This window comes from Phragmites australis, chromosome 14 (assembly GCF_958298935.1).
Source record: "Phragmites australis chromosome 14, lpPhrAust1.1, whole genome shotgun sequence".
NCBI lineage: Eukaryota > Viridiplantae > Streptophyta > Magnoliopsida > Poales > Poaceae > Phragmites > Phragmites australis.
Genome location: NC_084934.1, coordinates 23069319 through 23096056, shown reverse-complemented (window position 1 = coordinate 23096056; position 26738 = coordinate 23069319). Strand labels below are relative to the sequence as shown.

Sequence of the window (26738 nt, the reverse complement as noted above, 5' to 3'; positions counted from 1 at the left end):
GATTGGACGAAAAGGAAAGTTCCATTTCGGAAGAGTAAAGTTATATCAATACTTGAGAATTAGCCAACAGGGACAGAAGATCAGGAACTTGTATCATTTATAGAGACAGACCAACTATGTTTGCAGCAAAAAATGCTGTGGGTATGCTGTCGGACATCTTGATTTCTTCAGAATGTAATGTAGATGCCCGGGTTCAGGGGATGTTCTGATCGTTCAGCGGTCAAAAGTTATATACGCAGACAAACAGGTATTCTTCTTTACATATATAATTCGGAATCAAGAAGGAAGTGGATTTATAGTAATAATGCCTCTGAGAACACAGGAATGCAAGGCTGTGAGTTGATCACATAAGAGAGCATAGCTGCCAGAGCCCCTTATGCTTTCCACCACGGGTCCTCGCCGGTCCTGAAGTCGGTCTCGACCCACGGGACGAAGAGGACCTTGCCGTCGTCGACATCGACGTGGACCAAGGCCAGGGACTGTTTCAGAAGAATAATGCAGATCAGTTCAGCTCAGCTCAGTAGGTATATAAACAGACAATCAGTTCAGCAAGGCATGTCATTCAGTCAGATGAAATGAACGGATTTGTCTGCGACATGTGTGTTCATACCAGAGGCGCCGGTCCACGGACCACCTTGCCCTGGTTGTTGTACTGCGATCCATGGCAGGGGCAGAGGAACTTGTTCTCGGCGGTGTTCCACGGCACGACGCAGCCGAGGTGGGTGCAGACGGCGTTGATCCCGTAGGAGGCGAGCGTCTTGTCCTGCTCCACGACGAGGTACGTAGGATCACCCTGCGCACACACGGGTTTCAAGGCAGTCAGCGACAGTCCGCCATCACTCAGCTCTCATATTCCATGGACACTCTACTCTGCCAGGTGATCGCGGTCACCTTGAGCCCCTGAGCCAGTGTGCGGTCGTTGGGGCCGTGCGTCTTGAGCCACTCGTCGATCTTGATGTCGTTGCCGAGCTTGTCCTTGGCGTAGGCCCCGCTGCCGGCGTTCCCGGAGCTGGGAAGTGAAGAAGCCGACGCATTAGAAGGCATGATGCATGTGGTACGTCACTATGTTCTCAAGTACTAAGCAGTTCATGGCAAATTTGCAGTGCATATGAGTGCACGGGAGAAATGGGGGTTCAGGGGTGGCGACTCACCCGCCGGGGACGAAGAAGGCGCCGTAGGGGACGACCATGCCGACGGTGGGGAGCGAGAGGGCGCCGAGGAGGAGGAGGTTCAAGAGCTTCCGCTTCTCCATGTCGGGGACGCGGTCGGCGGGGATGCTGCTCGCCGCCTGGCATGTGATGGTCCGCAGGGCGCGCTCCCGTCCGAAGCCCAGCCCCTTCACCGGCTTGCCCAGCGAAGCGCGGGACCGGCAGAGCTGCCATTGCATACACAATTACACATATAGCATTGGCAAGGCAAGCGTCGCAGTTGAGTATTCTGTGCTGAACACTAGAGCCTTGAGTAGATAAAGACAACACCAGTGTATCTGCTCTGCACCGAAAGCACCTTTCCATCAGTCAAATTCTATTTCATCATCCGAATCATGCTCCCCTTGGCCCAAAGGTGTATTTAACTTGACTCGACATGTCACTCCATTGAAACAAATACTTCTTCTGATCATAATGCATGTCATTTTAAAAAATGTTTGATCAGATTTCTAAAACTTTGACTAACAATTGCTTTTAAAATATTTAGTTTGAAAACTTTAAAATCATATATGTAGATTTATCTTTAAAAAATGGTTTTATAATATCACAAGTTCAATGAATTTTATAAATATATTTTAGTAGAAAATAGTGGCCAAAGCTATACATTGGATATTAGAAAACGTCAATGTAATCATTTGTAATTGTTTGTTAATTGTGTGCGTAGAATGTGCCATCTGACCACGTCCATCGTGTAGTGTGGCATGGTGATCGTGCACTGGAGCATGCTGTTAGACAGTTGCTAGCATGTAGGCATGCCGCCCTGTTCTCACGGATCATGGATCTAATCACAATGTAAATGTCTATATATGTGAGATATCATCCCAAGTGGATCTCTGTATTTTTGGCAACTCTCCATCTTTCCACTTTCTTTACATGGTATCCAGAGCCACGATCCAAACAAACTCTGATATTTCATCATGGCTAGAACACCGCAGTCTGCCATCTCCAACTCACCTTCCTCCTCTGATCACTCCGGTCTACTGCTCACGCCATCCTTTAACCATATTATCAATGTTAAGCCAACGAAGGAGAACTACCTGCTTTGGTCGGCATAGATTCTGCCCTACCTCAGAAGTCAGGGCCTTGTTGGTTATATCGATGGATCCATCGCATGTCCTAGCCAAACCATCACTGTGCTGCCCAATGAAGATGGTGGTCACCGCCAGACCACCGTCAACCCGGAGTTTACTAGCTGGTACCATCAAGACCAGTTTGTGCTCACCACGATCCTCTCCTCTCTCGCCGAGGAGGTGCTTGGCAGTGTGGCGGGCCTTATGACTTCACGCGACGTATGGTGCACACTGGAGAAGATGTTCGCCTAGAGCTCTCGTGAACGAATCATGCAGATCCGTATGCAGCTCGCCACCATCCCAAAAAAAGACCTCAACATTAGCGACTAATTCCACAAGGTAAAACACCTCGCCGACACCCTCTCTGCCATTGGCAAGACATTGGAGGATGAAGAGTTGATCGCATACATGTTGTGTGGCCTCAGCACCGAGTACGACTCATTGGTGACAAGCATCAGCACACACAGATCAATACACCATCAGTGATGTGTACGCACATATGCTGAGTTTGAAATGCGGCAAGAACACAACAACTCCGTCGATCAGGTATCTGCTAACAATGTGAGCAGGAATTCTGGTTGTGGTGGCGACAATGGAGGCTGTGGCGGAAGTCGGCCCCAAGGTGGTCGCAACAATCAATCCAATCAAGGTGGGCAATCCAGTCAGGGAGGACAAAATGATGTGGTGTGCCAGGTTTTCCACAAACTTGGTCACAATGCTCTCCGCTGCTAGTACCGCTTCGATCACGCTTATCCAGCTGACAACACGAACAAGGTTGTTGTTGCCATCACCAACGCATACTCAGTCGACTCCAACTGGTACGTCAACACTGGCGTGACAGACTACATCACCAACAAGCTGGATCTACTGACAACCAAGGAGAACTACAACGGTGCAGATAAAGTTCAGGTGGCCAATGGAGCAGGTTTATCTATTACCCATGTTGGCAATTACCATATTCTACATGCTCCTAAAATCAATAGACATTTGATCTCTGTCAGAAAATTAGCCATCGATAATAATTCTTTTGTTGAGTTTTAACCCTATTCCTTTGTCAAGGATCAAACCACAAAGGCCACACTTCTCAGAGGAAAATGTAAGGATGGCCTCTACATGATCCCAAATAAAAGGCCTAGCCAAGCACTGCTTTCAACTAAGTTGTCTCAAGAACAGTGGCCTCGACAGATGGGACATCCAGCCTCTCCTGTCACCCTTCAAATTTTGCAAAATAAGAACATTGTTGTAGCTTTAGGTGTTTCTTCTTCAATTTGTGATGCTTGTCAGCAGAGTAAAGCACATCAGGTTCCTTTTCATTCTTATCTTCACGTAACCTCTGCTCCCTTGTAAATAATCCACATTGACGTTTGGGGACCAGCTCTCTCGTCAGTAAACAGTGCTAAATACTATGTTTCCTTTCTTTATGACTACAACAAATATGTGTGGATCTATTTCTTGCAATGCAAATCTGAAGTTGAATATGTTTTTCTTCAATTTCAAAAGCATGTTGAGACTACTGAATTCCAAAATACGTGTAGTTTAGTTAGATTGTGGGGGGGGGGGGGTGAATACAATAGACTTCACAATTATTTTGCACGTACAAGGATCACTCATCACATCTCTTGCCCTCATACTCATCAAAAGAACGTGACTATTAAGAGAAAACACAAACATATCGTTGAGACTAGGCTTACTCTGTTAGCTCAGGCCAAAATGCCTCTTAGGTTCTGGGATGAGGCCTTCAATACAGCTTGTCACCTGATCAATAGAATGCCTAGTTGTACTATAGATCAAGACACTCCTCTCCACAAACTCCTTAGTACTTAACCTGATTACTCTCTATTGCGAGTCTTTGGTTGCGCTTGCTGGCCTAACTTGCGCTCTATAGTCCTAGAAAGCTGAATTTCAGAACTAGGCAATGTGTGTTTTTTGGGTTACAGTTCATCTCACAAAGGTTACAAGTGTTTTGACAGATTCACTGGCCGGGTTTATATTTCATGAGATGTCATTTTTGACGAAAATATCTTCCCTTTTGTAGTTAAGCCTGTCACTGAAATCCAGTCATCCAGATCCTTTCATCATCCTATAATCCTACCTGTCCCAACAAAATTTGTACAATACCTTGAGTAAAGGTGGCAAAGTGGGCCGTGCCAAATGGGCTGGCACAAGGCACGACCATTTTAGCCAGGCCCAGTCCTAGCATGGCAGGACATCTAACGGGATGAGCCAGCATGGAACGATGGCCTGGGCTGTGCCTGGATCGGAACCACAGCACGCTGGGCCGGCACGGCACTGTCTGTTTAAGTTTTTATTTTTTTTATTATATCTTATATAATTTATTTAGATCTAATATCTTATATGATATGTGGTGCAATGGTAGTCTACTTGACTCCCAAACGGAAGGTTGTGTGTTCGATTCCTGGTGAGTGCGAGTTTTTGTGATTTTTTCTGATTTTTCACGAGCTGATGGGCTGACGGGCCAAAAAAGACCATCGGGTCTACCGTGCCGCACGCCGACATGGCACGACCTGATCTTAAGTGTGTCGTGCCAGTGCTGAAGCCACGACACGGCACGACCCATTTAGCTAACGGGCCTAGCCAGACCATGCATAAATGGGCATGTGCCATGCTGGGCCGGGCCGCCCATCTGGCCACCTCTGACCTTGAGCATGAACTTGTCCAAACAATTTCCCAAGACCATGATCACCCAACTGATCCAGCAATAGACGGTTCTCACATGAGTGATAGCATATCTGACCCAATTGCTGACAACTCTATCAATAGTGTCTTCTCTCTTGTAGGTTTGTCAGTTAACAGTTTCTGAAAATTAAGAGTTGAGTCCTCAACCGGAACATTTTGATTCTGGTACAGCTAATGTTGAATCTAAAAAATATCCATCTACAGCACCTAGACAACACCCTATCCGTACCTGACTCCGAGATAACATTGTACAACCCAAGGAATTAAAAGATGGAATCGTGTGTTACTCTGATAATATATGTGGCTTCTCTAATACAACAGCGGCAGTAGATGAGCTGACTAGTTTACTTTTTTTACTCCCAGGAACCACTTTCAGTGCCTGTTGTACAACCAACACTGATTGGAGTGACTTTCAGTGTCGACCCATTAGTGTCGGATGCAAAATCGACATTGAAGGTATCTTTGGAGTCGGCACTGAAAGTCCTTTCTGTAGTAGTGAGTTTTGCTATCAGGCGAGAATGGCAGGCTTGTGGAGCTTGTTTCAATCCATACAATGATTTCTTGAATTGGCAGCAGCGTTGCTCCATCCAACACAAAAAAAATTGGGGGCACGAAGGCTGCCGCCACAGAACATGTCGACTACACACTCCTCGCCGACCTCCCCTGATGCGCTCCTCGATGTGCCCGAACATTAAGCTCCAGCTCCATCCGGTCTACAGCTAGGTGCTTCGCCTACTGGTCATCTAAGCGTCGGCGCCATCGAGGCGGAAGACGAAGAAGAACGACCATGCGACGAGGCGGACGCTAGTGCTACCACTCCAACTCAAGCCCAACCCGCTCACCGCCTTCTCCAGCACCACCACCCCGCTCCACCTGGTGCTGACACTCCAGCTCGTGCCCAGTCCGCTCGCAGCCTTCTCCAGCACCACCAGCCGGAGCGCCAGCAGCATCAGCCGCCGCTCGAGCCCAGCCACCACCACCATACCATGTGGATCTCCGACCCTAGCGAGATCCTTGGTCTGATCCATTGAATCCCGCTGGGATCTCACAAGGGGTGGAGTTGTTGTTGGTGGAGGCTGGGAGGAGGTCGATGAGGGGGGGAGAGGCCGGTGAGGGAAGAGAGAGACCGGTGAAGAGATAAGGGAGAGAGAAAGAGTGAGGTCAAGCCGGTGAGTGCCAGCCTGAAGAGATGAGCCAGACATGAGCACGAGCAAAAATCAGGTGTATTAAAATTTTGGATCCCCTAAGAGTATCAGTGTCAGTTTGAATTATAAACCGGCACTGATACTATTAGTGCTAGTTTATAATTCAAGATAGCACTGATACTGAGTATCAGTATCAGTGATGGAGTGCAGGAAGTTATGAACTGATACTAATACTTCATTAGTGCCGGTTCTAGCCTAGCTGGCACTGATGACCCGACTCGGATGATCTATTTTGTTGTAGTGACTGCAACAACTCGGTTTTAGTGCTTCCAAAGCTGATGCATCACTGTTTGTGTTGAGTTAAGGAGGAGTAACTATCTGCATGTTGATATATGTGGATGATATAATCATTGTTAGCTCTTCTTCTTCTGCCACAAGTAAATTAATTCAGCAACTCAAAGATGACTTTGCAGTCAACGATCTAAGATAGCTGAAATATTTTTTGGGCATTGAGGTTAAGCCTCAAGAAAATGGAGTGTTACTGTCACATAAAAGGTATGCTTTTGACTTACTGAAGTGTGCTAATATGGAGAAGTGCAAGCCAATTTCTACACCCATGTCATCTAGTGAAAAGTTGTCTAGAGATCAAGGAGTAGCACTGAAGAAAAACAAACAATTTCAATACAGAAGCATCGTTGGAGGTTTGCAGTATTTGACCATCACAAGACCTGATTTGGCTTTTGTAGTTAACCATGTCTATTAGTACATTCAGTCACTTACAGATGCTCATTGGAGTGCAGTCAAGAGAGTGCTTCGTTATGTCGAAGGAACACTTGATCAAGGACTGAAAATATTACAGTCGCCAACAATAACTATCAGTGCGTTCTCTGACACAGATTAGGCTAGATGCCCTGATGATCAACGATCAATGAGCGGGTTGCAGTGTTTCTAGGATCCAACCTAGTGTCCTAGAGTTCAAGTTAACAACCCACAATCTTGCGGTCAAGCACAGAGGCTTGAGTATAAGGCCATAGCTAATGTGGCTGCTGAATTAACTTGGATTAAGTCCTTGTTAAAGGAGTTTCATATTTTTCAGAGGAGGCCACCATTGCTTTGGTGTGATAATCTTGGAGCAACCTACCTGACGGCCAACCCAATGTTTTACGCGCGTACAAAACACATTATAGTAGATTTTCATTTCATTAGAGAGCAGGTTGCACGCAAGGCCATGGAAGTTAGGTTTTTCTTCAAAGGATCATCTTGTTGATGTTTTCACTAAGTCACTATCAAGAGCTTCGTTCAGTACAATCTGTCACAATCTCAACCTAAGAAGACCATGCTGTGATTGAGCGGGAGTATTAGAAAATGTCAATGTAATCGTTTGCAATTGTTTGTTAATCATGTGCGTAGAATGTGTCGTCTGACCGCGTCCATCACATAGCGTGGCATGGTGACCGTGCACTGGAGCATGTTGTTAGACAGTTGCTAGCATGTAGTCTATGGGATCTGTATTGATTCTAACATTCTGATGAAAAATGCTTATGAAAAAGGTTGGAATTTAGCTTTTAAAAGATGGTTAAACACTGATGATCAATGGAGTTTTGTTCAAAGTCTAATTGCTCGGATCAATTTGTCTGATTCTGATTATCTTATTGTTTGGTCCTTTGAGAAGAATGGTCGTTTCAGTTAAATCCATGTATAAGAGGTTAATGAGGGGATCTCCCAATATATCTTTCAGTCATATTTGGAATGCAAAACTTTCTCAAAAAATTAAAAAAAAATTGTGGCTTTTGGGGCAGAATGCCCTTGTAGCTAAAGATAATATGATCAAGAGGAAGTGGTCTGGAGATGGTTCTTGATTTTTTGCACTCAACAGGAATCATGTGTGCATCTTTTCTTTCTGTGCCCTGTGGTCAAATCTATTTGGGATTTGTTGCATCTTTTCTTGATGATGATATAATTCCTAATTCTGTTCACCAATATTACATTTGGATTCAGTTTTGGCTGAGTCAGGGGAAAGTGTTTCATGTGGTTGGTCTTGCAGCCATTTGCTAGTCTATTTGAAAGGCCAGAAACAAAGCTTGCTTCGAGAAGAAGCTTATTCGTGATCCTAGTGAAATTATTTTTCACACATGTTCTTTTCTAAAAATTTGGACAGATCTTTTGAAGGGCATGGACAAGGAGGGTTTGATGAAGGGTGCACAAGGTCTGCTTAGCATTGTGATGAGCATTTTGGCTTTTCAGCAAAACCAGATGTCTCTATGTTGATGCTTCTAAGTACTAATATGTGGATCTCTGACACAAATGCTGATGAGGGCACTTCTAAATCTGCTAAAGATGAAGATTTGAACAATTAGTTGTCGGTTCTGCCTGATCGACTCTTCGTTGAGCACTTTATTTCTCGTTTCTAGTATGGTTAAACTTGGTTGCTTAGCTTCTAGCTTTATGTTTCGTTATGTCTAGGTTCTGTATGTGATGGAGAATTTCTCGTTCTATCATATCTCTAAGGGTGTAAGTCACAACTAGCTACTATAGTTCCGTTACTTGGTAATGAAAAAGGAGTTCCCTATTGTAAAAAATAAAATGTAGGCATGCCACCCTGTTCCAAGTGGATCTCTGCGTTTTGGCAACTCTTCATCCTTCCACTTTCTTGCCATTGTAGATCATATTTTATCTAAAAACATATATATTTATAACCGGAGCTAGTAAAATTTATCAAAACAACTCCATACAACTAATATCACTAGATCAGTAGTAGTAATAGCATTAGTCATACAGCTGGGGAAAAGGGAGATTTTAGAGCCATGTTGTTGCTGACTTGCCAAACGTGAACTTCGTAGGTCTACGTGGACTACTACCAGTCGTCTTAACCGAACTGATCGACGCACGACACGGCTTGCAAGAACAGCGAAGAACGCCATGCGTGACCACACGTTTCTCTCATACCAAAATCACAAGGTTTCACAACAACACAAGACGAGAACGCTAACGGCACAGGAATCCATCAGCAGGAGAGCCGAGCCAGGCGCGGCTGCAGCAGCAGAGAAGGGAAGAGAGGAGAGCTGCGTGCTCACCTGGGTGGGGTTGGCGGCGGTGGAGAGCGCGGTGGACGCCATGGCTCGCTGCAGGGGAGGAGGATCCGTGGTCTGGGGCTGGTGCCAGTGGCGTCCACAGGCTTGTGGATGAGCTCCGGGTTATATCTCCCCGGGATGAAGCGAGGAGGAGGCGAGCGGTGATTGGATGATCCGCAGCGGCTGGGCTCCGATAACCACATGTTGCGAGGTGTCGTGGCCGTGGCGCGTGGGCTTGCGAGTTACGGCCTTATCGGCATCGGCCGATCGCCGCAAGAAAGTATCTTTGGACCGCCATAAATACAAGGAAGGCTTCTGGTTCAGTCTTTGGACCCTCCATTCCGGTTCTAGTCTGCCCCAGATCATGGTTCGATTTTGCGGATCCTGCAATTTCTGTTCCAGGCTGTATGTGAAGTAATAATCAGTCATGGGCTCATGGCCCAGGCAGGGTTAAAAAACCGTCGGTAACCGCTCAAAAATCACGGTTACCGAACTTCCTGGTCCGGTCCGATTTCAAAAACCGCTCGGTAACCGAAATTTGAATTAAAAAATTCGAAAAATAAAAAAATTCAAAAAAAATTCAAAAAAAATCTTTAAAAAAACAAGACACAATTCTAAGAACTTCTGTGAAAAAAAAATTCAAAAATAATGTCGTTTGCATCATATTCTACAGGGAGAAAGTTTGAAAAAAATGAAAAAAATTGAAGCGTGCGGCTCAATTATTAACTCACGTTAAGGAAAAGTGTAACATGCAAACACATATTTTTCTTGTATAAAACGTATTTTAAGAGAACCTTTAAAATTGATTTCACTTTATTTAGAGTTTTATTAAATTCTCTATGATTTTTACAAAGTTCACAAGCATAAAGTGAATATGTTAAGAAAAATCACTGTAATTAATTTTTTCATGTCTACTATTATTTTTTCTACGTAAATCATAATATAAATAAGCTAATGAAAGTGGTTTCACTAATTTTTAAGGTGTGATGGGTCAATTATGAATTAATCTAGTCGCAACACATTTACACAATCATGCATGTTACAATAACTAATTCATGAGTTCATATATTTTTAAAAGATATAGGATCATGTAAGAAGACTAACAAAATTAGTTTCATGATTTTTGGATTAGCAAAGAGTAAACTATGCATTTACCTTGGTTTAACAAATAAAATTTCTCACAGAAAATTTTGAACTTTTTTATGAGTATAAATACTTTTATCATGTAGATCATGTTACAAGGAATCCAACAAAATTTGTTTCACTTGATTTGAAGCTCGGATGAATTAGTTATTGATTTTACAAGATTGAACCCTTTTTTAGGTTTTTTGTTGAACTGCGCTGAAATTCGATAAAACCGCTCGATAAATCGAGAAAACCGAGCGGTTACCGAGCCAAACCGCTCGGTAACCGACCGAATCAAAAATGCGAGAAAATCGCTCGGTAACCGACCCAAACCGCTCGGTAACCGACCCAAACCGCTCGGTTACCGAGAGGGCAAAAACATGATTTTTTCGCAAAAATTTAAAATTTGCCGAATGAATTTTCTCCGATTTTTTTTGAATTTTTGACCGGTAATCGCGGTTATCGCGGTTTTTCGGTTACCGCCGGAGGTCGGTAACGCGAACCATGGGCCCAGGTAAGTACAGTTGTGACGATGACTACGAAATAACTATCATATCCGAGTATCTTAGTATTTTTCATAATTCTTGAAGCATATCTTTATCTCTATGAAAATGATACTTAGATGAAAGAAAAATACTCGTAGATACATAGAGTATCCTGTAAACTAGGAAATTTATCTATAAGAATAGAAATGGAGACTTCAAAGAACGTACGACACCCCTTATATATACAGAATCTAGGGTCCTGCAGAGAACAACTGGAACAAGCCATTACGAGTCATCAAAAGTCTTTATATGTCACACAAGCCTGAAGACACCACAAATTGATCAAGGAAGTCATGGACTAGGTTTAGATTTATCTTAGACTAGCCACACACCCTCTTTGTATAAGTTATCAATACAAGATAAACAAGATGTATGAATATTATTCTAAGAGGTTTGAACCTGTCTAAAACCCCTTTATATATTCATGTGATCCGTCTAGTTGAAGCATTCTTTTTATTCTACAAGTTTGTAAGATCACGGTTCATTGTTTGCCAATAGGTTGTTATGTGGGTTGCCGGGCTTTAGCTGCGGCATCTAACCAAAATTAGGCTTCTTTTTTGTGAAATTTTTATATTTTTTAATTCCAAAAATTGTAAATATATGTTTATTTTGAAATTTTGCAACTCTATACTTCTATCGCCCGTTGGAAAGAGTACAAAAACTTGTTATCTTTCTAATGGTTAACAGGTTTATAAAAAATTAAAACTGCAACGTTTCAAGACACTCAAAATTCAAAATACAAAATTGTCATGAAATTTTTTGAAAACAAATTGTAGTGCACAGGATGCTATCATCTATATTTTAAAAAAAATCAGACAAAAATATGACATATAATTATTTGAGTTAAATGTTTTAAAGCGCTATATTATAGCATCTTCTACACTATATTTTTTTTAACAAAAATTATGACCATTTCGGTAGTGGGCCTGTAGGCGTAGGTTTTGTTCCGGATCTACACAGTCTTCGTATTGACATGGTGTCTCCTGACGGCCGGCCGGTGAGTCGGCGGCGAGGAGGCAGTGAGTGGCACAGCGACTGCACAAGCTGTATAGGTAGACACGCCGGAGTGAACCTCGACGATTACTGAGTCAGCCGACCCTGAGTTGCCGTGCATGCACGGCGAAAGGCTTGCAGCAGCACTACACTGATCAAATGATCGTGTCGTCTGCATGGGGAGAAAAGGTGGTGCCGCAGCCGCGCGCGAGGGAGCACGCAAAGGGCCGGCGCTCACCCACCCACACCCACTGTGCTCGTCGCAGCTGAGCCATGCACGCACGCGCCCAGACAGCGATCGATGAGATCGTTCGGTTGATGGACGGGGGGAGGGCTCACGTCGCTCACTGCATATCATAGCACAGACAGCAAGCACCATCATCAAGCACGTACAGTATCATATCCCGTAGCTATACATTGGGTTTCCCTATATATTCTACATGCACGTACAGTATCATAGATCGATCAGACGGCCGGGCTGCGACGCGTTGTGCATGCTTTGGTGTGGAATCATCGCCGTTTGACCTGTAGCATGCCTGACTGGCTGCCTCGGCGGGTTTCCGGCCAGCCCCACACCGTGCCTGTCTAGTCGGGTACTCGAGTCGTCGATTCTTACCCTTACGTACCAGCTAGGGCCACTACTCGCTGCACTCGATTTTTGGAACAAGACGAGAGCATGTGCCCGGCCAGTTCTTTTCAGTAGCCCATTGCTCATGACTTCAGTTCTCAGGCAGTATGGTCTGATCAGTTCACGGCACCAATGGAGGAGAGGTTTTGCAGTACTTGTTCAAGGGCTTAATGCTGCTGCATCAGCCGGGTCATCTTCCGGACGACTCTGTTCACTCTCTTGACTGCCACGTCTGCACACCTCAGGCCTTCTTATCATTTGTTCAGTTCAAACTGATCCCGAGTTAAGTTGCTGTTATTACTACTTGCTGAAGTACCGGTACGCACGTACAGAGTGCAAATCCGTGCATGCAACGTACATACATATATGTACTTGCTGAATACTGGTACGCACGCACAGAGTGCAAATCCGTGCATGCAACATACATACATTATACATATATGTACTTGCTGAATACTGGTACGCACGTACAGAGTGCAAATCCGTGCATGCAACGTACATACATATATGCACATATGCACGGCCGATCAATCCGTAGAGACTTCTTCACTTCACAGTTTTGATCCAAGTCCGACCTTCGAGTAAATGTTGTAGGACTGATCACAAAGAAGCGCACACACACACAAGGGCGTCAGTGAGTGACCCCAGCGTAGGGACATGGGGGAGGGAGGAAAGCAGGGCAAAAGCAAAAGCTTCCTTCTAGGCCAGTGGATTGGGGAGGAGATCTGCTCGCCCTTTTGTCCTTGAGAGCGCATCACTTTTGTCCTTGAGAGCGCATCACAACTGGGGTGTTCTCTTCTCCCGTGCTTTTGCACAGGCCTTTCTTTCTCTTGCAACTATGCAAAGGGTGTTGTAGACTGTAGAGAGCAGAGCATGAGCATCAAGCAAAGCAGGCCTGCCTGCCTGCCCGCCCGTCCAAAGCACGCAGCAGCAGGTGGACGGGCGCTGCATCATTGGGCCTCCCCTTCTGCTCCAGCAAATGATGCAGCGTGTAGCAATCAATTAATTAAAAATGGACTAACAAAAGGCAATCATCAGGCAAGCTTGCTGCTATTTCTAGCTTCCTCCTCGCCTCTACAATGGCGTCATTTCTAGCACTTGTCTCCGTAAGTTAAGAGACAACTTAAGTGACAGTTCTTAAAATAGGTTGTTTTTTTAAGTTATATGTCGCTTCACGCTATCTTATTTATATCCGACTATAAATCTATAGAGATGGTCTCTTGGCTGAGAGACAGTTTAGGTTCTCTCATTGTTCTTGCTCTTTACTCCTCTACCAAGTATTTTGCTAAGACACAGTTGAGATATCGATGAGATCATTGTATATACCCTTAGGTGATGACAGAGTAAGTTTAGACCTCTAGCGATGTTAGAAGAGAACGTGTCACGACAATAATATTCCGGAAAATCCAGATAATATTTATCTAGCATATGGTTGGAGGATGGAACCTTGGCTAGTCAGTTGGACTATGGTCCTATTGTTGTTCGCTATCTAACACAAATTCAGCTGAATAGTGACAAAACCAAAAGCAAGCGAAGGCAGGTCAGTGCACATGATGAGGTAGCCTTTCTGTCTGAAAGAAGGAACATAATAGCACGCAACAATATTTTCATTGTTGGTTGCAAGATCTATTGAGTACACACACACGAGATACAATTTGTTAGACTATCTAGCTAAACTAAACCTATCTAGTTGTTAGTATGTACAGCAATCGGCAAAGACCATGCCAGAGAAGCTACAGGAGCACTGGTTGTTCGCTAGATGTGCAACAGGCGCAGCTTGTGCCAGGAGCCTTGCAGACGGTGAGATTGGACTGGAAGTCGGTGAACAATAAAAAAAGGTAATCATTTGGTGAAGATGTCGACATACTGAGAATTAGAGGGAACATGAAGATTGAAGAACATGAATATCTCCAAAAGCAGCATGTTCCCGAACAAATTGGAGATCAATCTCCATATATTTTATCCTTTGATACTGAACGGGGTTGGTGGACAAGAAGACATCTCTAATGTTATCACGGTAAACCACGACAGCCTTTTGGAAGGGATGATGCAACTCGAGAAGAAGCTTCTGAAGCTAGCATGCTTCGGCCACAGTGTTAGCAACAACAAGGTGTTCCGCTTCAGCACAGGAGCGAGAGGCTATGTTTTGCCATTTAGAGGACCACGAGATGGGGCTATTGCCAAGAAAATACAGTAACTAGAGGTGGATTTCTGGGTGTCTAGGCAACCATCCTAGTCGGCATCTAGGCAATCAGATTAAGGGAGGAACACTACGAGAGCTGGAGACCACAACCTAGAGTCCATTTGATGTGGCGAAGAATGCATTTAACAAGATTGAAATGTGGTTCAGGAGGGTCGTGTATACGTAAACAAACTTGTTGAATGGCATGTGTAATCTCAAGGTGAGTTATGGTGAGGTACTGCAATGCTCCAACAAAACTGCAATACATGGTGGGTTGGCAACCGGCGCACCCAAAGAAGAAGAAAGCTTGCAGCAAGTTTCATTGGGTGTCAGATAAGGTTTGCAGGACTGCATTTTGGCACATTCAAGAACTTCAGCTACATATTTCTCTTGAGAAAGAAAGAAACCAACCGGGGTGCGAGTGATAGAAATGCCAAGAAAGAAATTCAAAGGACCAAGATCGATCATGGAAAATTCTTGCCAAAGCAAGGAGACAATGTGATGACATGGAGAGGAAGATGAGGTGGTGGGAATTATGTCATCAACATGAAGTAAAATGTATGCAAGATGGGTACCTTGCTTGTAGATGAATAGAGAGGGATTGAATTTGGAGAAAAAAAATGATGGACTGAATGTGCATAGTAAAACAATGAAACTATGCACGAGTTGTTTTAAGCCATAAAGAGATATATTTTAACGGCATACATGGCATAGCTTGTCAGGATCAACAAAATCGGAGGGTTGTTGAGCATAGAATGTTTCATTGACATGGTCGTGGAGGAAGGAAAGCATTTTGCACATTTAATTGATGGACAGTTCAATCAAGAGAAGCAGGAAAGGGTGAGCATAGTGAGAATAGTGGCGGGCGGGCTTAACCACCTGACATAATGTTTCATCATAATTGACTCCGCACTATTGAGTGAAACCATAGAGAACACAACTTATAGCATCAAGATAGCCATAAGTACTTGTAAGGAAACACCCATTTTTCAGAAACAATGTTCGCATTGGAGGGTGGGAGGATAAGATCCCAAAGTGTTGTTCAAGGAGAGAGCACATAATTTTTCAGTCATGGCAATGTGCCAAATTGGATCATTTAATGCATATTGAATGGGATGTAGGCTTTTATGTTGGATATACTAAGGATGTGTTTGGTTGTCTGCATATGGTTAAGTTTGGCTTGTGGGATGCAGGGAGTAGTTGTTGCATGCATGCATTCCTGAGCCTAGCTCATGGGATGCAAAAAGGGCTTCTCAGCCTGGCTAAGTGGAAGCGTAGAAATTGGTTGTTTCTCCAGAGACAGACTTGCGGGATGCAAACATGCGCTCAAATAATGATGGTATTAGCATATGATTAGTGAATATTAACTCATATTAGTACATTTTAAATTGGATTAAGTCTTATTATGATAAATTAAGTACTATATAGTGTATTTAAGCAAAATAAACATCATATTAACACTTACTTTTTTATTTCAATCTAATGCAACACATACTCATGCGAGTAACCAAATATGATCTCTTCTTAGCTAGGCAGATCACATGTAGTCAACCAAACAAAGTGGCATTGCATGCACACAGCCTGGCTCAAATGAGCATGGCTCACTAATACGAGCCAGGCTAGGGCTATACGGGCAACCAAATATGTCCTAAGGGAATCAACAAGAGTCTTGGGTTGGGCAACCTGGTGGATGCTGTAGTTGTCCATGGCAGGGAGCAGAGGAGGCTAAGATCGGATTAGAACTCAATCGTCTAATATCATGAAAGAAGGAACGAAATATCACGCAACAATATTTTTATTTATGATTCTAATATATGTAGAGTACCTGCACAAGATATACAGTTTATTAGAGTAGAGATTATCTAGCCATACTAAGTATATCTAGTTGTTAGTGTGCACAAAAACCGGCAAACGATCATGTCAGATAAGCTACAAGAGTGTTGGCTGTTTGCTAGACGTGCTACAGACACGGCTTGAGCAGCAGCATGCTCTATATACCAACACTGTCTCTGATGCCTCGCTATCGATGGGTACGTCGCCTATCACTAAAAAAAATTCATCTTAGGAAGACACACAAGAAGCAAACGTGTGATTTGATCCATGATGAGTATGGGTACAACCACTTCCACTGTCCATCCAAGCTAAGGCTTATTCTCACCAAGCTTATGTCTTTATGATAATACAGTACTCTGATTAAGATGTTGTGAGGACAAAGGACTAAGAAAAGAGGAAGGACCTAAATGAAGTTTGGAATGTTTTTTGGACTGGTATCTGCTGGGACTTCAGCGCCACAACACTAGTCCTAGGAGATCTTGGCTGGGTCAGGCATGGTTGCTCCTTTTCATGGAGTCGCCCATGTGGCCACCATGTGCATGGCATAGTTAGAGAACATGTAGTTTGTGTTGGGTATTAGGATATCTATTAGGATATTAACATCTGTATAACATGAAGAAAATATTTATCACGCATGAGAAGAAGTAACAAATAGAACATACTTGGGGGGTCTTTGGTTTGAAGAATGGGATGGTGATCGAAACATAGCTTTGGATATTAACATTTGTTTCATATGTGGTCGCATATTGTCCTTCATTCTCGCAACTCATTTGAGTCTACACAAGGGCATTGCCCTCATCTCTATGTGGAGCAATGTGGCAAAACCTTTATTCTCACATTGAACTCCCTTTTTCATCATTTTGGCTTGTTCAAACCTATGCTCTTTGCTCCTTCTACAACGGTCTATGGTGCATATTGGAGTACCATCCACTGCCATAGATGCATGGGAGTGAATGAATGAATTTCCCAAGTCCTTTCCCAAGCTTCCACAAGCCTTCTGCATCCAAACTTCTATCATGGATCTCCCTCATGATTGTGATAACGCCCCTTCTGCTCTGATTTGAGTAGAGAGAGGAGAATTGCACGCCAAGACCGGTGTACGAATTAGAAGCCACATTCTTGAGATGTACCTGTCGCTTGCACAACGGTGCTGTTGCTAAAATCAGCCTAAGGGTTGTTATATATACATGGTCGGTCTCGGCGCTCATTTTACATTGACTTTGTACATTTAGCATCTTAATATTAAATCATAAAGCCACTGTTAAAGAAAGGAAAAGAAGGTAACGAAGCATGTGACAAAAACCCTCACTCGCATTTTTTTATTGGCTTTGTACATTTGTCATCTCTAGAACTACTTTCAAAAGAAGAAAACAAAAACAGGGGAGAAGCATATCTCTCAGTCAGTAGACGCTGCAATGGATCAAAAAGCAGATGCAGCGGCTCCAGAGGAACTAGAGATACCCTGCACCGCAAACTGCAAGATCGGTAGTAGATCACGGAGTGCAGAGATGCCCTCCTACTACTGCAAATCCTGCGCACTGCGAGGAGGGATTAGAATACAAGCTCTCACACGCATAGATTGCGAGGCACACGAACAAGCACGCTGGTCCAAGAGAGCGAACACGGATATACATGAGCGAACGACAGTGCAATGGCGATGCAATGGCGACGCAGGCAGATGTTACCCATGCATGGGACTGGGAGCCCGGAAAATCGCTTGGTAGCCGTGAAACTGGCTGTTATATAGACGGAACAGGGCATGGGAATTTTGGGTCTCCACTTGCTTATAGTTGACGTGTTAGTGGCATGAGAGGTATGCTTCTACGCTCTCAGAAAAAAATGGTGCAACCAGCAACAAGTATACTCCCTTGGTTCATAGATACATGTCATCTTAAAAAAGATTTGGTTAAACTTTTTAAAATTTTGATTAACAATAACTTTCAAAATATTTAATTTGAAAACCTTAAATAAATATGGGTGGATTTGTCTTAAAAATGATTTTGTAATATCACAAATTTAATGAATTTTATAAACATATTCTAATAAAAATAGTAGTCAAAATTAGGCATTGGAGATCGTGTTTTCTCTAAAATGATATGTATTTATGACTGAAGAGAGTATCAGTTTGTGAGGTATGCGTATATACTTCCACTATACATATTTAGTCTTCTCTTATTCGAGTTAGGTGACTTTCTTGTTTCTTAAAATGTAGATGCTTAACTTCTCCTAATTATTCCAATCTTTCATCTTTCAAAAAGTAACAGTACATGGTAAATTATGTGCTTGGTCCCCATGTTAGTGATAGTCGGTTCCTCCATTTGCATATTTATTGGTTACTTTTGACTTTGACTTATCAAACTTGACAGTTACTTTATAAGCAATATAAAAATGAATGACTCTAAATATAGAATGTTAGTAAAGCACTTATGATTACAAATACAAAGATACCACCTTTATGCTGCATAATTAGATGTATTAAAAATTATTGTCACTCAAAACTTAATCAATCAAAGTCAAAATTAACCAGTACATGCAAACTATGCGGTCAGTTCTTTTCCTGTGCTAAAATGGAATGATTGTAGCTCGTAGGGTCGGAGAACTGCCGGGTAACATTTATTCCTTACTTAAAAAAAACAGTTAGTACTATGCACATTGCAAGATACTCCATTATTTTTTTCCAAAGAGTTTGGACCCAGTTAAATCGGCTGACGACGCCGTATCTTTTTCCTTGAAATTTTCAACCCGTAGTCAGAGGCGCCGCGGCAGCCACCTAATAGCCCACTGGGTTTATTAGTAGACTTTGGGGTGAGCCATCGCGTTCCCTCATGGTCACATCAGTCTTGAGCCCTTTCAACACCAGTGTTATCGATTTCATATCACCTGCAGACCTGTACGGGGACGTGGTGACATGATGTGCTCCACAAGTCAAGCTCCTTCGCGAGATGGAAAAAGGAGCAGGCCGTGATGCGCGGGTGGCTGCCTGAGCCTGACTGGGCAGAGGGTAAGAAAGAAATCTGTGGTGGTGGTGTACACTCGCATAATTTTGAAGCAACATTGACAATTTGAGTTATTTTAGATGATCAGATACGCTGCTGATCAGTACTAAAACTTGTTTCTACTCTGGTGCCTGTACACCATCTTAGTTCAATGTGGCTTCGCCGCTGTGACTAGGTGTGCAACTAGGTTAGTTACGTTGCCCTAGGTGGCATTCTTATCCGAGATCTCTTCTTCTCCTTAACCAAAAAGGCACATCGCTCCCTTCTCCTTGCCAACTTCATTTTCTTTTCGTTGGGGTTAAACATAAATGAGAGTTTAGTTAAAAAACAGAGTTAACCGCAGTCTGGACCACAAGAATCGTAATGCTGCATATATAGAGCTGAGTGTGGAGTGCCATGCCATTTGTTGTCATGAGGATTTAATAATTATATACTTATTAAAAATATGATATATTATGAGGATGAAATATCATCGTACATACATTACCTTGTACGATGGGTTTAATAACCGTCACGAAAGGAATAAGACATGTGCGGATATTTCACGCAGTTCATGTTTCACATGAAAACTACCCCGGATGAGCAAAGAAATATCCACATAATACAATCCGGGAAGGTTAAGACTCCGAGTATAATATGCTTTCCCAACCTGACTATATAAAGAGAGAAGTTACTTCAAGAGGGGGTCAGACAGGCTAAACAGACGAGACAAAGCCAAATAGACAATCAATACAAGGTCGGATAGAAAGTAGAAATAATTCATTGAGATCCAATATAGATTCAAGTCACGATCAAATTTATCCGACAAGAGATTTAAGATCTAGAACACGAAAAAACTTGTCGATATCCATATGAGTAGATCTAGACACATCCTCATTATAATTGTGTTCTCCTAAGATTAATAAAGACAATACAAGATGCATGACTATTATTCTAAATGAGGCGTGAATCTATATAAAATATTGCATCATCCTCCTCGATACGCACGGTTCATAAACAAATATCCCTACTTAATATAAGTATTTACTAATCGTCAACAATTCTATAGCGTCAAGTGAGCATCAAACCTCTAGATGATTCTCCTCAAGGTTCTAGGCTTCATATATGGTATACACTTCCTCTGCATGCTAAAATTACGTGTACATTGACCAAGCGGCAATTACTTGTTTGCCACTGCATACTTTCCTAATCTCTTGCATGTGACCAACTATCTTATGACATGTGAGCCTAAATTTATCTTATGACATGTGGGCCTAAATTTTAAGTGACACTAGACTGTTTTAAGTTTGCAGTGGCACGAGAGGGGTTATTCCACGTTTTCTATTTGCATGTACGCCAGCAGAAGACAATGCTAGTGTATGTACATTGAATAAGTTACTAATAAGAGAGACGTAAATTACAGTTTGTCATGATAAGGCCCATCAACTAATGATGACGAAACCAACATATTATTGGCGGATTAAGAGACTGACGGGAGCGACACATGGAAGCAAATCAGCAATACACGGCCAATCTCCAGCCAGGTGCAGGTTTTGCATGCTTCGGCGCCCATGCAGCGACTTGGATTCCAGTGTAATCAGCTAAAACCCATCAGAATTACATTTGGCCAGAGCAAACAGTTGACGCTTGACACCTGACACGAAAAGTGCGGCGTCCGGAGAGTTCCGACTCCCAAGAGCATACTGGCGTTCTTGCAGTGAGGGGTGCACCTGTCATCTGGCATGGCATGGTTGGTCCCGGACCCGCAGAACGGCAGAAGCGAGCACCCTGAGACGGTCAGACGAGGGGCAGCCAGGCCCGCATCAGTGCATCGGTTGGCATGGAGTACAAGAGTAGTAAGGCATTCTTTGGATAGATTTTTTTCTTTTTTAAAAAAAGAAAAAGAAAAAAGTTATTCAAAAGGTTGTCTTTTGGTTTTTTTACACTGACTGAGCAGCGGATGTGATTGGAACCAACTAGAAGTTGAGAAACAAATTAAAATAAGTTTTTTTAATTTTGGTGTGCTAAGAAATAAAAAAAATATTATAAAAACTAACAAACAAAATTCAATAACCACATCCAATTCCTTGGTTAAACAGAAAGTCTAAAGCCACAATCTATTAAAAACAAACTAAGTAATATGAGGCCGCCAAGACAGGGGACGTTTGGGTGGAAACATGCGGTGGTGTGGGCGGGGGTCTGGTGCTCTGGACTAGGTGTTGACCACTGCTCTTTGAGAGCACAGAGGGATGGGACGCGGTCAAAACGGAATATAGCCATGGACAACAGCACACATCATTTGCCACATTGGCGTCCCAATGAAATCTTATTCACCAAAAATACCATACCATGCCTCCTACAACATAGAAATTTCTCTACACTATAAGGAAAACACATACACACCCACACCCACACCATTGTGCGCGCACAACACACATGGATATGCATACTATCACATGCTCATATCACCATGGCACATGGTTAAAACATCGAGCGCACTCGCACAGTGTAAATAGGTGGACGCTAGGGTTTGTATCATGTTGGATAAAGTAGTACTCACACAGCTCCATCGTACCCCTCCTCTAAGAGATGATTACCTTTTAAACACATGATTTGTACGTGAATTTTGTGGCGAACTTCACTTCCTGAATTAACTTAATTTCTCTAAGAATTGGAACTGTCAGACTACGTTCATGTATCCATAATAGTCGCACCATGTCTGTTAGTATTAACAACGTACCATATCGGCATTTTAGACCGAAGCAACAATAAAAGAGTTTATAGAAAGAAATAAGGGTAGAGATAACATCCTTACCCCCATGTTTGGATGATGATGGCGCAAAAAAAAAAGACATGATGAAATCTCACCTATCTAAACTGTCTCGTGATCGATAAAACAACACCATTATCATACGACTTTCCATGATAAAGAAATTCATGGAAGCAGTTCACATCATCCTTTTCCTCCTCTTAACTACCATCCAAATGCCGAATCATTACGCTTTTAACTCAAATTTGAACAACAAATTCAATTTTTAACATAAAATCTCCAACAAGGTTCAACTATAATACATAACACTTTATTTTGAATACAAATAAATAATCTCAAGTCTACTGATTCAAATTTTCAGCTCTAGAAGAATGACTTCAACCCCCACAATGCACCTTAAACCCTTAATTAACAACTCCAAGTTCCAATATGTGAAGTCAACTTTCAAATTAATTGTGCCCATACTACTTCAAACAAAACTGGATTTGCAACAATAATCCGAAGAAACATTGAAAACTTTCACCATGAAACACTTCAATCAACGGTTGCGATGGCGGCTCTGGATCCCGTACTGCTAATTAGTTAGAGTTTTAAGGTGAGAGGAGCATAGAGGTGCAGGAGGCGCCTCAATGGCAGCAATCTTGTGAGCACGCAGCTAGTGCGGAAAGATTTGCGCAACAAGGTTTGCGAGCTAACGTGACAATAGGAGAGAGAGGACGCAGCAGAAAGAAGTGAGCGCGGAGAACTTGTGGACGCAAGACAGAGTGCGATCATACGGATACGAGACCATCTGTGTAGTACACAACTCACCGACGATCTTACACAAAACATTTCGAAAGTTGTTACTGCTCTATTCAACGAGTGGGAGTACAGGAGCCAATGAAGGACTAATAGTGCAGAATATCCTCACCAACAAAGCACGTGATGTTGCTATAAAAGACATATGTGAGGCGTGTCACTGTACTATGGTGTGGTATTGGCCTCGAAAAAAAGCTGAACAAAATTCTGCAAAACTAACACCATCTCTAGATTTTCGTCGAGAATCAAAATCTCTTTATAAAAGGTTTTTCTTTTCTTTTAGCACTAACAATTTCTTATCATAAAAGGATTCCTAAGTTCATTCCCTTCAGAACAAAATTCTCTCCTTTACTTTCACAAATCCCTTCGAAAGTAAACTGTTAGAGATGAGAAAATATAAAGGAAATGAGAACAAGAAGTGAATTCGGGAAAGGAACTGGATGAAAAAATTATGGTTGAAGATGGTCTAATACATGCAGCCTTGAGAAAACATTTCGTGTCTAAAAAAAGAGAGGAGGCATTTCGTTTAGGGGAAAATAAAGGCACAAGCGGAGGAACCATATTAAGTGTACTTTGAGAAGAAGAAGGTTGTTTAGCAGCACCAGCATTTTAAGCAAGAAATTATCAGTTTCTTGCGTGTTGGATCTGAGCTGTCAAAGACGCATGGGGAGCAGTACCGTCGCCGCTACGGGATAGGCCTAGGCCTTGCGTGAGGTCCAGTTTCACCTCACTGACAGGTGGGCCACCACAAGAAGCTTTCTTGAACCTTCTCCCTACATCCTCCTCCTCTCCCTTCTTTTCTTTCTCCTCCTCCTCCCGATCTTTACAAAAAGAACCCCGAATCCCCACCTTTTGGTACCATTGTCCCGCCCCTCTTGCTATTAAAGGCCATCTCCCAACCAGACAGAGCTAGTACTAGCACTGCGCCGCAGCAATGGTGGCGTCCTCTGCCGCATAAATCCCACCACTCGCGGTTCTTGGCGTGTTCCTGGGCTCTCTCCTCGCGCGGGCGCGGCGCGGCCGTGGATATGGCGGGGGAGCGGGAGCAGGAGGAGGACGCCTACGAGTACGAGTTCGACCTCGAGAACCCCTTCACCAGCCCCGCCGACGAGCCGATCGCCAGCCTCCTCGACGCCGGGGGCCACCATTCTCCCTCCGTCACCACCGCGGCCTCCGCCGCTCGCCGCGACGCCGCCGGCTTCATCGCCAAGGTACGGGTGCGCGCCGCATTCCTCTTCTCTGCTCGTCCCTCTCTATCTGTCTCCGGTTCTTTCTTGCGGCCCCCTCTGTTTCTTGACCCGACCGGCCTCGATCGGTCCAGGTGCGGTTCGGCGGCGAGCTCGCCGTGCACCCGCGCGTCGCCTACCTCGCGCTCAACTACGTGGATCGCTTCCTCTCCAAGCGCCAATTGCCCGTAAGAACGCGAACGATGGAAGTCCTATCTGCCAAGATTTGTTCGAGAATTCGCTCTGATCTTATCCCCTGTCGTTCCATGCAGTTCGAGCAGCAGACCTGGGCGCCAAGGCTGCTCGCCATTAGCTGCCTCTCCCTCTCCGCCAAGATGCAGCGCGTCGCCGCCTTCTCCATCGCCGATATCCAGGTACAAGATTACGAGTATCTGTTGTTTATTGGTGCCGATTTGGTTAGCAATTTGTCTGGGGATTGCTGGTTCAAAACGCTGGTGTTTTTTTTTCTGTGGTGTTTTGGGTTGCAGAGGGACGAGGAGTTCATGTTCGACGCGGCGACCATCCGACGCATGGAGCGCGTGGTGCTGGGCGCCCTGGAGTGGCGCGCGCGCTCCGTCACGCCGCTCGCCTTCCTCGGCTTCTTCCTCACCGCGTGCTACCCGCCGCCGCGGCACCCGCCACAGGTCGCCGCCGTCAAGGCGCGCGCCGTCGACCTCCTCCTCCGCGCCCAGCCCGGTACGTACGCCGAGCGAGACCAAGAAACCCCAGCATTGTCCCCTTCAGGCTCAGCGAGAGCTCTACTGAACTCTTGCTCCGGTGCCTTTTGCAGAGGTGAAGATGGCGGAGTTCTCGCCCTCCGTGGCGGCCGCCGCGGCGCTGCTCACCGCCACAGGAGAGGTCGCCGCCGCGAACCTCCCCGCGTTCCAAGCCGGCGTCGCCGCCTGCCCCTTTGTAAATAGCGTGAGCATTGCTTTATAAACCATACAGTTTATTTCCACTAAGCCCCCTTTAATCCCCACTAATTCACGCAATTAACACTTCCGCGTCAAACGGAATTAACGCTGTTCCAATTATTTACCACTGCTTAGCTCTTTTAATTAGTAATTTTCCTCGTTGAGTGGTGCAAATGGGGCAATTGGCCGCACAGTTACTTTGTTATTTTCTCACCTCTGGAATTAACAATCTGATCATCGTGAATTACCCTCAAGATTTGGACATATTACTGGCAAGCCCCTCAATGATTACCGAGTAGAGAGCCTAAGCATGCGAGATCTGCAGAAACAGGTGGGTCTCGTGCTGATTATTGGTGCGTTTTCCCTTGACCAGGAGGAGCTGCGGGAGTGCGGTGAGGTGATGGCGGCGGCGTGTGGTGTCGGGCCGGGCTGGGCTGCGGCGAGCGGCGACACGCCGGTGACGGTGCTCGGGTACCACCGCAGCGCCAGCTCCGCCTCCGAGAGCAACTGGACCGTCGGATCGGCGGCCAACGGCGGCGGCGACGCGAAGAAGCGCTGCATGGGCCCACCGTCCCAGTGGGGGTAGGCGGCCGCAGGGGAGACCGAGTCAACCGGCTTGCCACGGCTGGCTGGAAGAGATGGAAATTACACTGGCCCTGCTCCTTTTTCATTTTTTTGGCTTTCTTTTTTAATTCTTTTTTTCTACTTTAATAGTCTCGAGGTAAAGTAGGGGTGGATAGAATTGGTGGTGGGTGGTGGTGGCTGTCATTTAGTCGCTTTTTAACTGTCTTTTTTGAGGGCCTAGTTATGGTAATTTTTGCGGCATGACTCTAGTAGGTGGATGAACATATTTTGGATGAGACGGGAGAGAATGATGTGAAATTGCGAAAAATAAAAACCAAAAAGCATATTGCTTGTCACCCCTCTTTGCGCTCTTTTATGTATGCTTTCTATGATTTTTCATGAGGCGGTAGATTTTTGGTCATGATTTTTATACTTTGCCATTATTATATTATTTTTAATATTTTTTTATTTGTTATTCTACTGTTTTCATGTGTTCTTTCTCTATCTGATTATCAGTATACTCAGATCTCACATAATTTCATCATGAAAAAAAAGGGAGTGATAGTAATAACTAATAACCCTTTGTTTTGGACGTTTAGTAAAAACAAATCAAAAACTGAAAGGGCAGTGGTCCAACGGAAGGTACGGCGGTGCCAGGAGTGCGACGTGTCCGGACAGAAGGGCGCAGCCTTGTACTTTGCTCCCTTTTCAGTCTGGCAAGCCGCTGGATGCGCGCCACCTGGACGCACGGTCGCATCACCGCGTTCGCTCGTGGCTCCCGCCTCGTGCATGCTGCCTGCATGGTGCTGTACACGGCTCACGTCCATACGTATCGTACTCGTACGGCTACGTATTTACTATACGCGTATTTGTCTATGTAGACGTATTCTGCACGAACCACATGGCTGCGGCTGTGGAACGCATCCTGAGGTGAGGGCCCTGGTGTTTGGTTGGGGTCCACGGTGAATTGATGTCACCTATGCAAGGTGAGAAC

The 26738-nt window shown here is 44.1% G+C and overlaps 2 protein-coding genes and 1 non-coding gene across 6 annotated transcripts; 2 read left to right on the top strand and 1 right to left on the bottom strand.

Moving 5' to 3' along the window:
• Positions 1–80: 80 nt before the first annotated feature.
• On the bottom strand, positions 81–9359 carry LOC133890671 (cytochrome b6-f complex iron-sulfur subunit, chloroplastic). The gene is made up of 5 exons (XM_062331151.1): positions 9195–9359; positions 1152–1375; positions 892–1009; positions 611–793; positions 81–479 (listed from the first exon to the last, which is right to left on the bottom strand). The coding sequence occupies exons 1-5, from the start codon at positions 9234–9236 to the stop codon at positions 375–377; spliced, it is 672 nt and encodes a 223-aa protein (XP_062187135.1). The 5' UTR covers positions 9237–9359; the 3' UTR covers positions 81–374.
• Positions 2657–2792, top strand: LOC133891834 (small nucleolar RNA Z247). The gene has a single exon (XR_009904290.1). It is a non-coding gene; the product is annotated as a small nucleolar RNA Z247 (small nucleolar RNA).
• A 14514-nt stretch (positions 9360–23873) lies between the features above and the next one.
• Positions 23874–26091, top strand: LOC133891023 (cyclin-D6-1-like). 4 transcript variants are annotated; one of them, XM_062331711.1, is made up of 6 exons: positions 23874–24251; positions 24362–24454; positions 24539–24640; positions 24755–24962; positions 25057–25178; positions 25554–26091. In XM_062331711.1, the coding sequence occupies exons 1-6, from the start codon at positions 24069–24071 to the stop codon at positions 25764–25766; spliced, it is 921 nt and encodes a 306-aa protein (XP_062187695.1). In that variant the 5' UTR covers positions 23874–24068; the 3' UTR covers positions 25767–26091. The 4 variants fall into 4 exon arrangements, with proteins under 4 accessions (XP_062187695.1, XP_062187693.1, XP_062187694.1 ...); XM_062331709.1 differs by having other exon boundaries at positions 25057–25187; XM_062331710.1 differs by having other exon boundaries at positions 23874–24257.
• Positions 26092–26738: the final 647 nt, after the last annotated feature.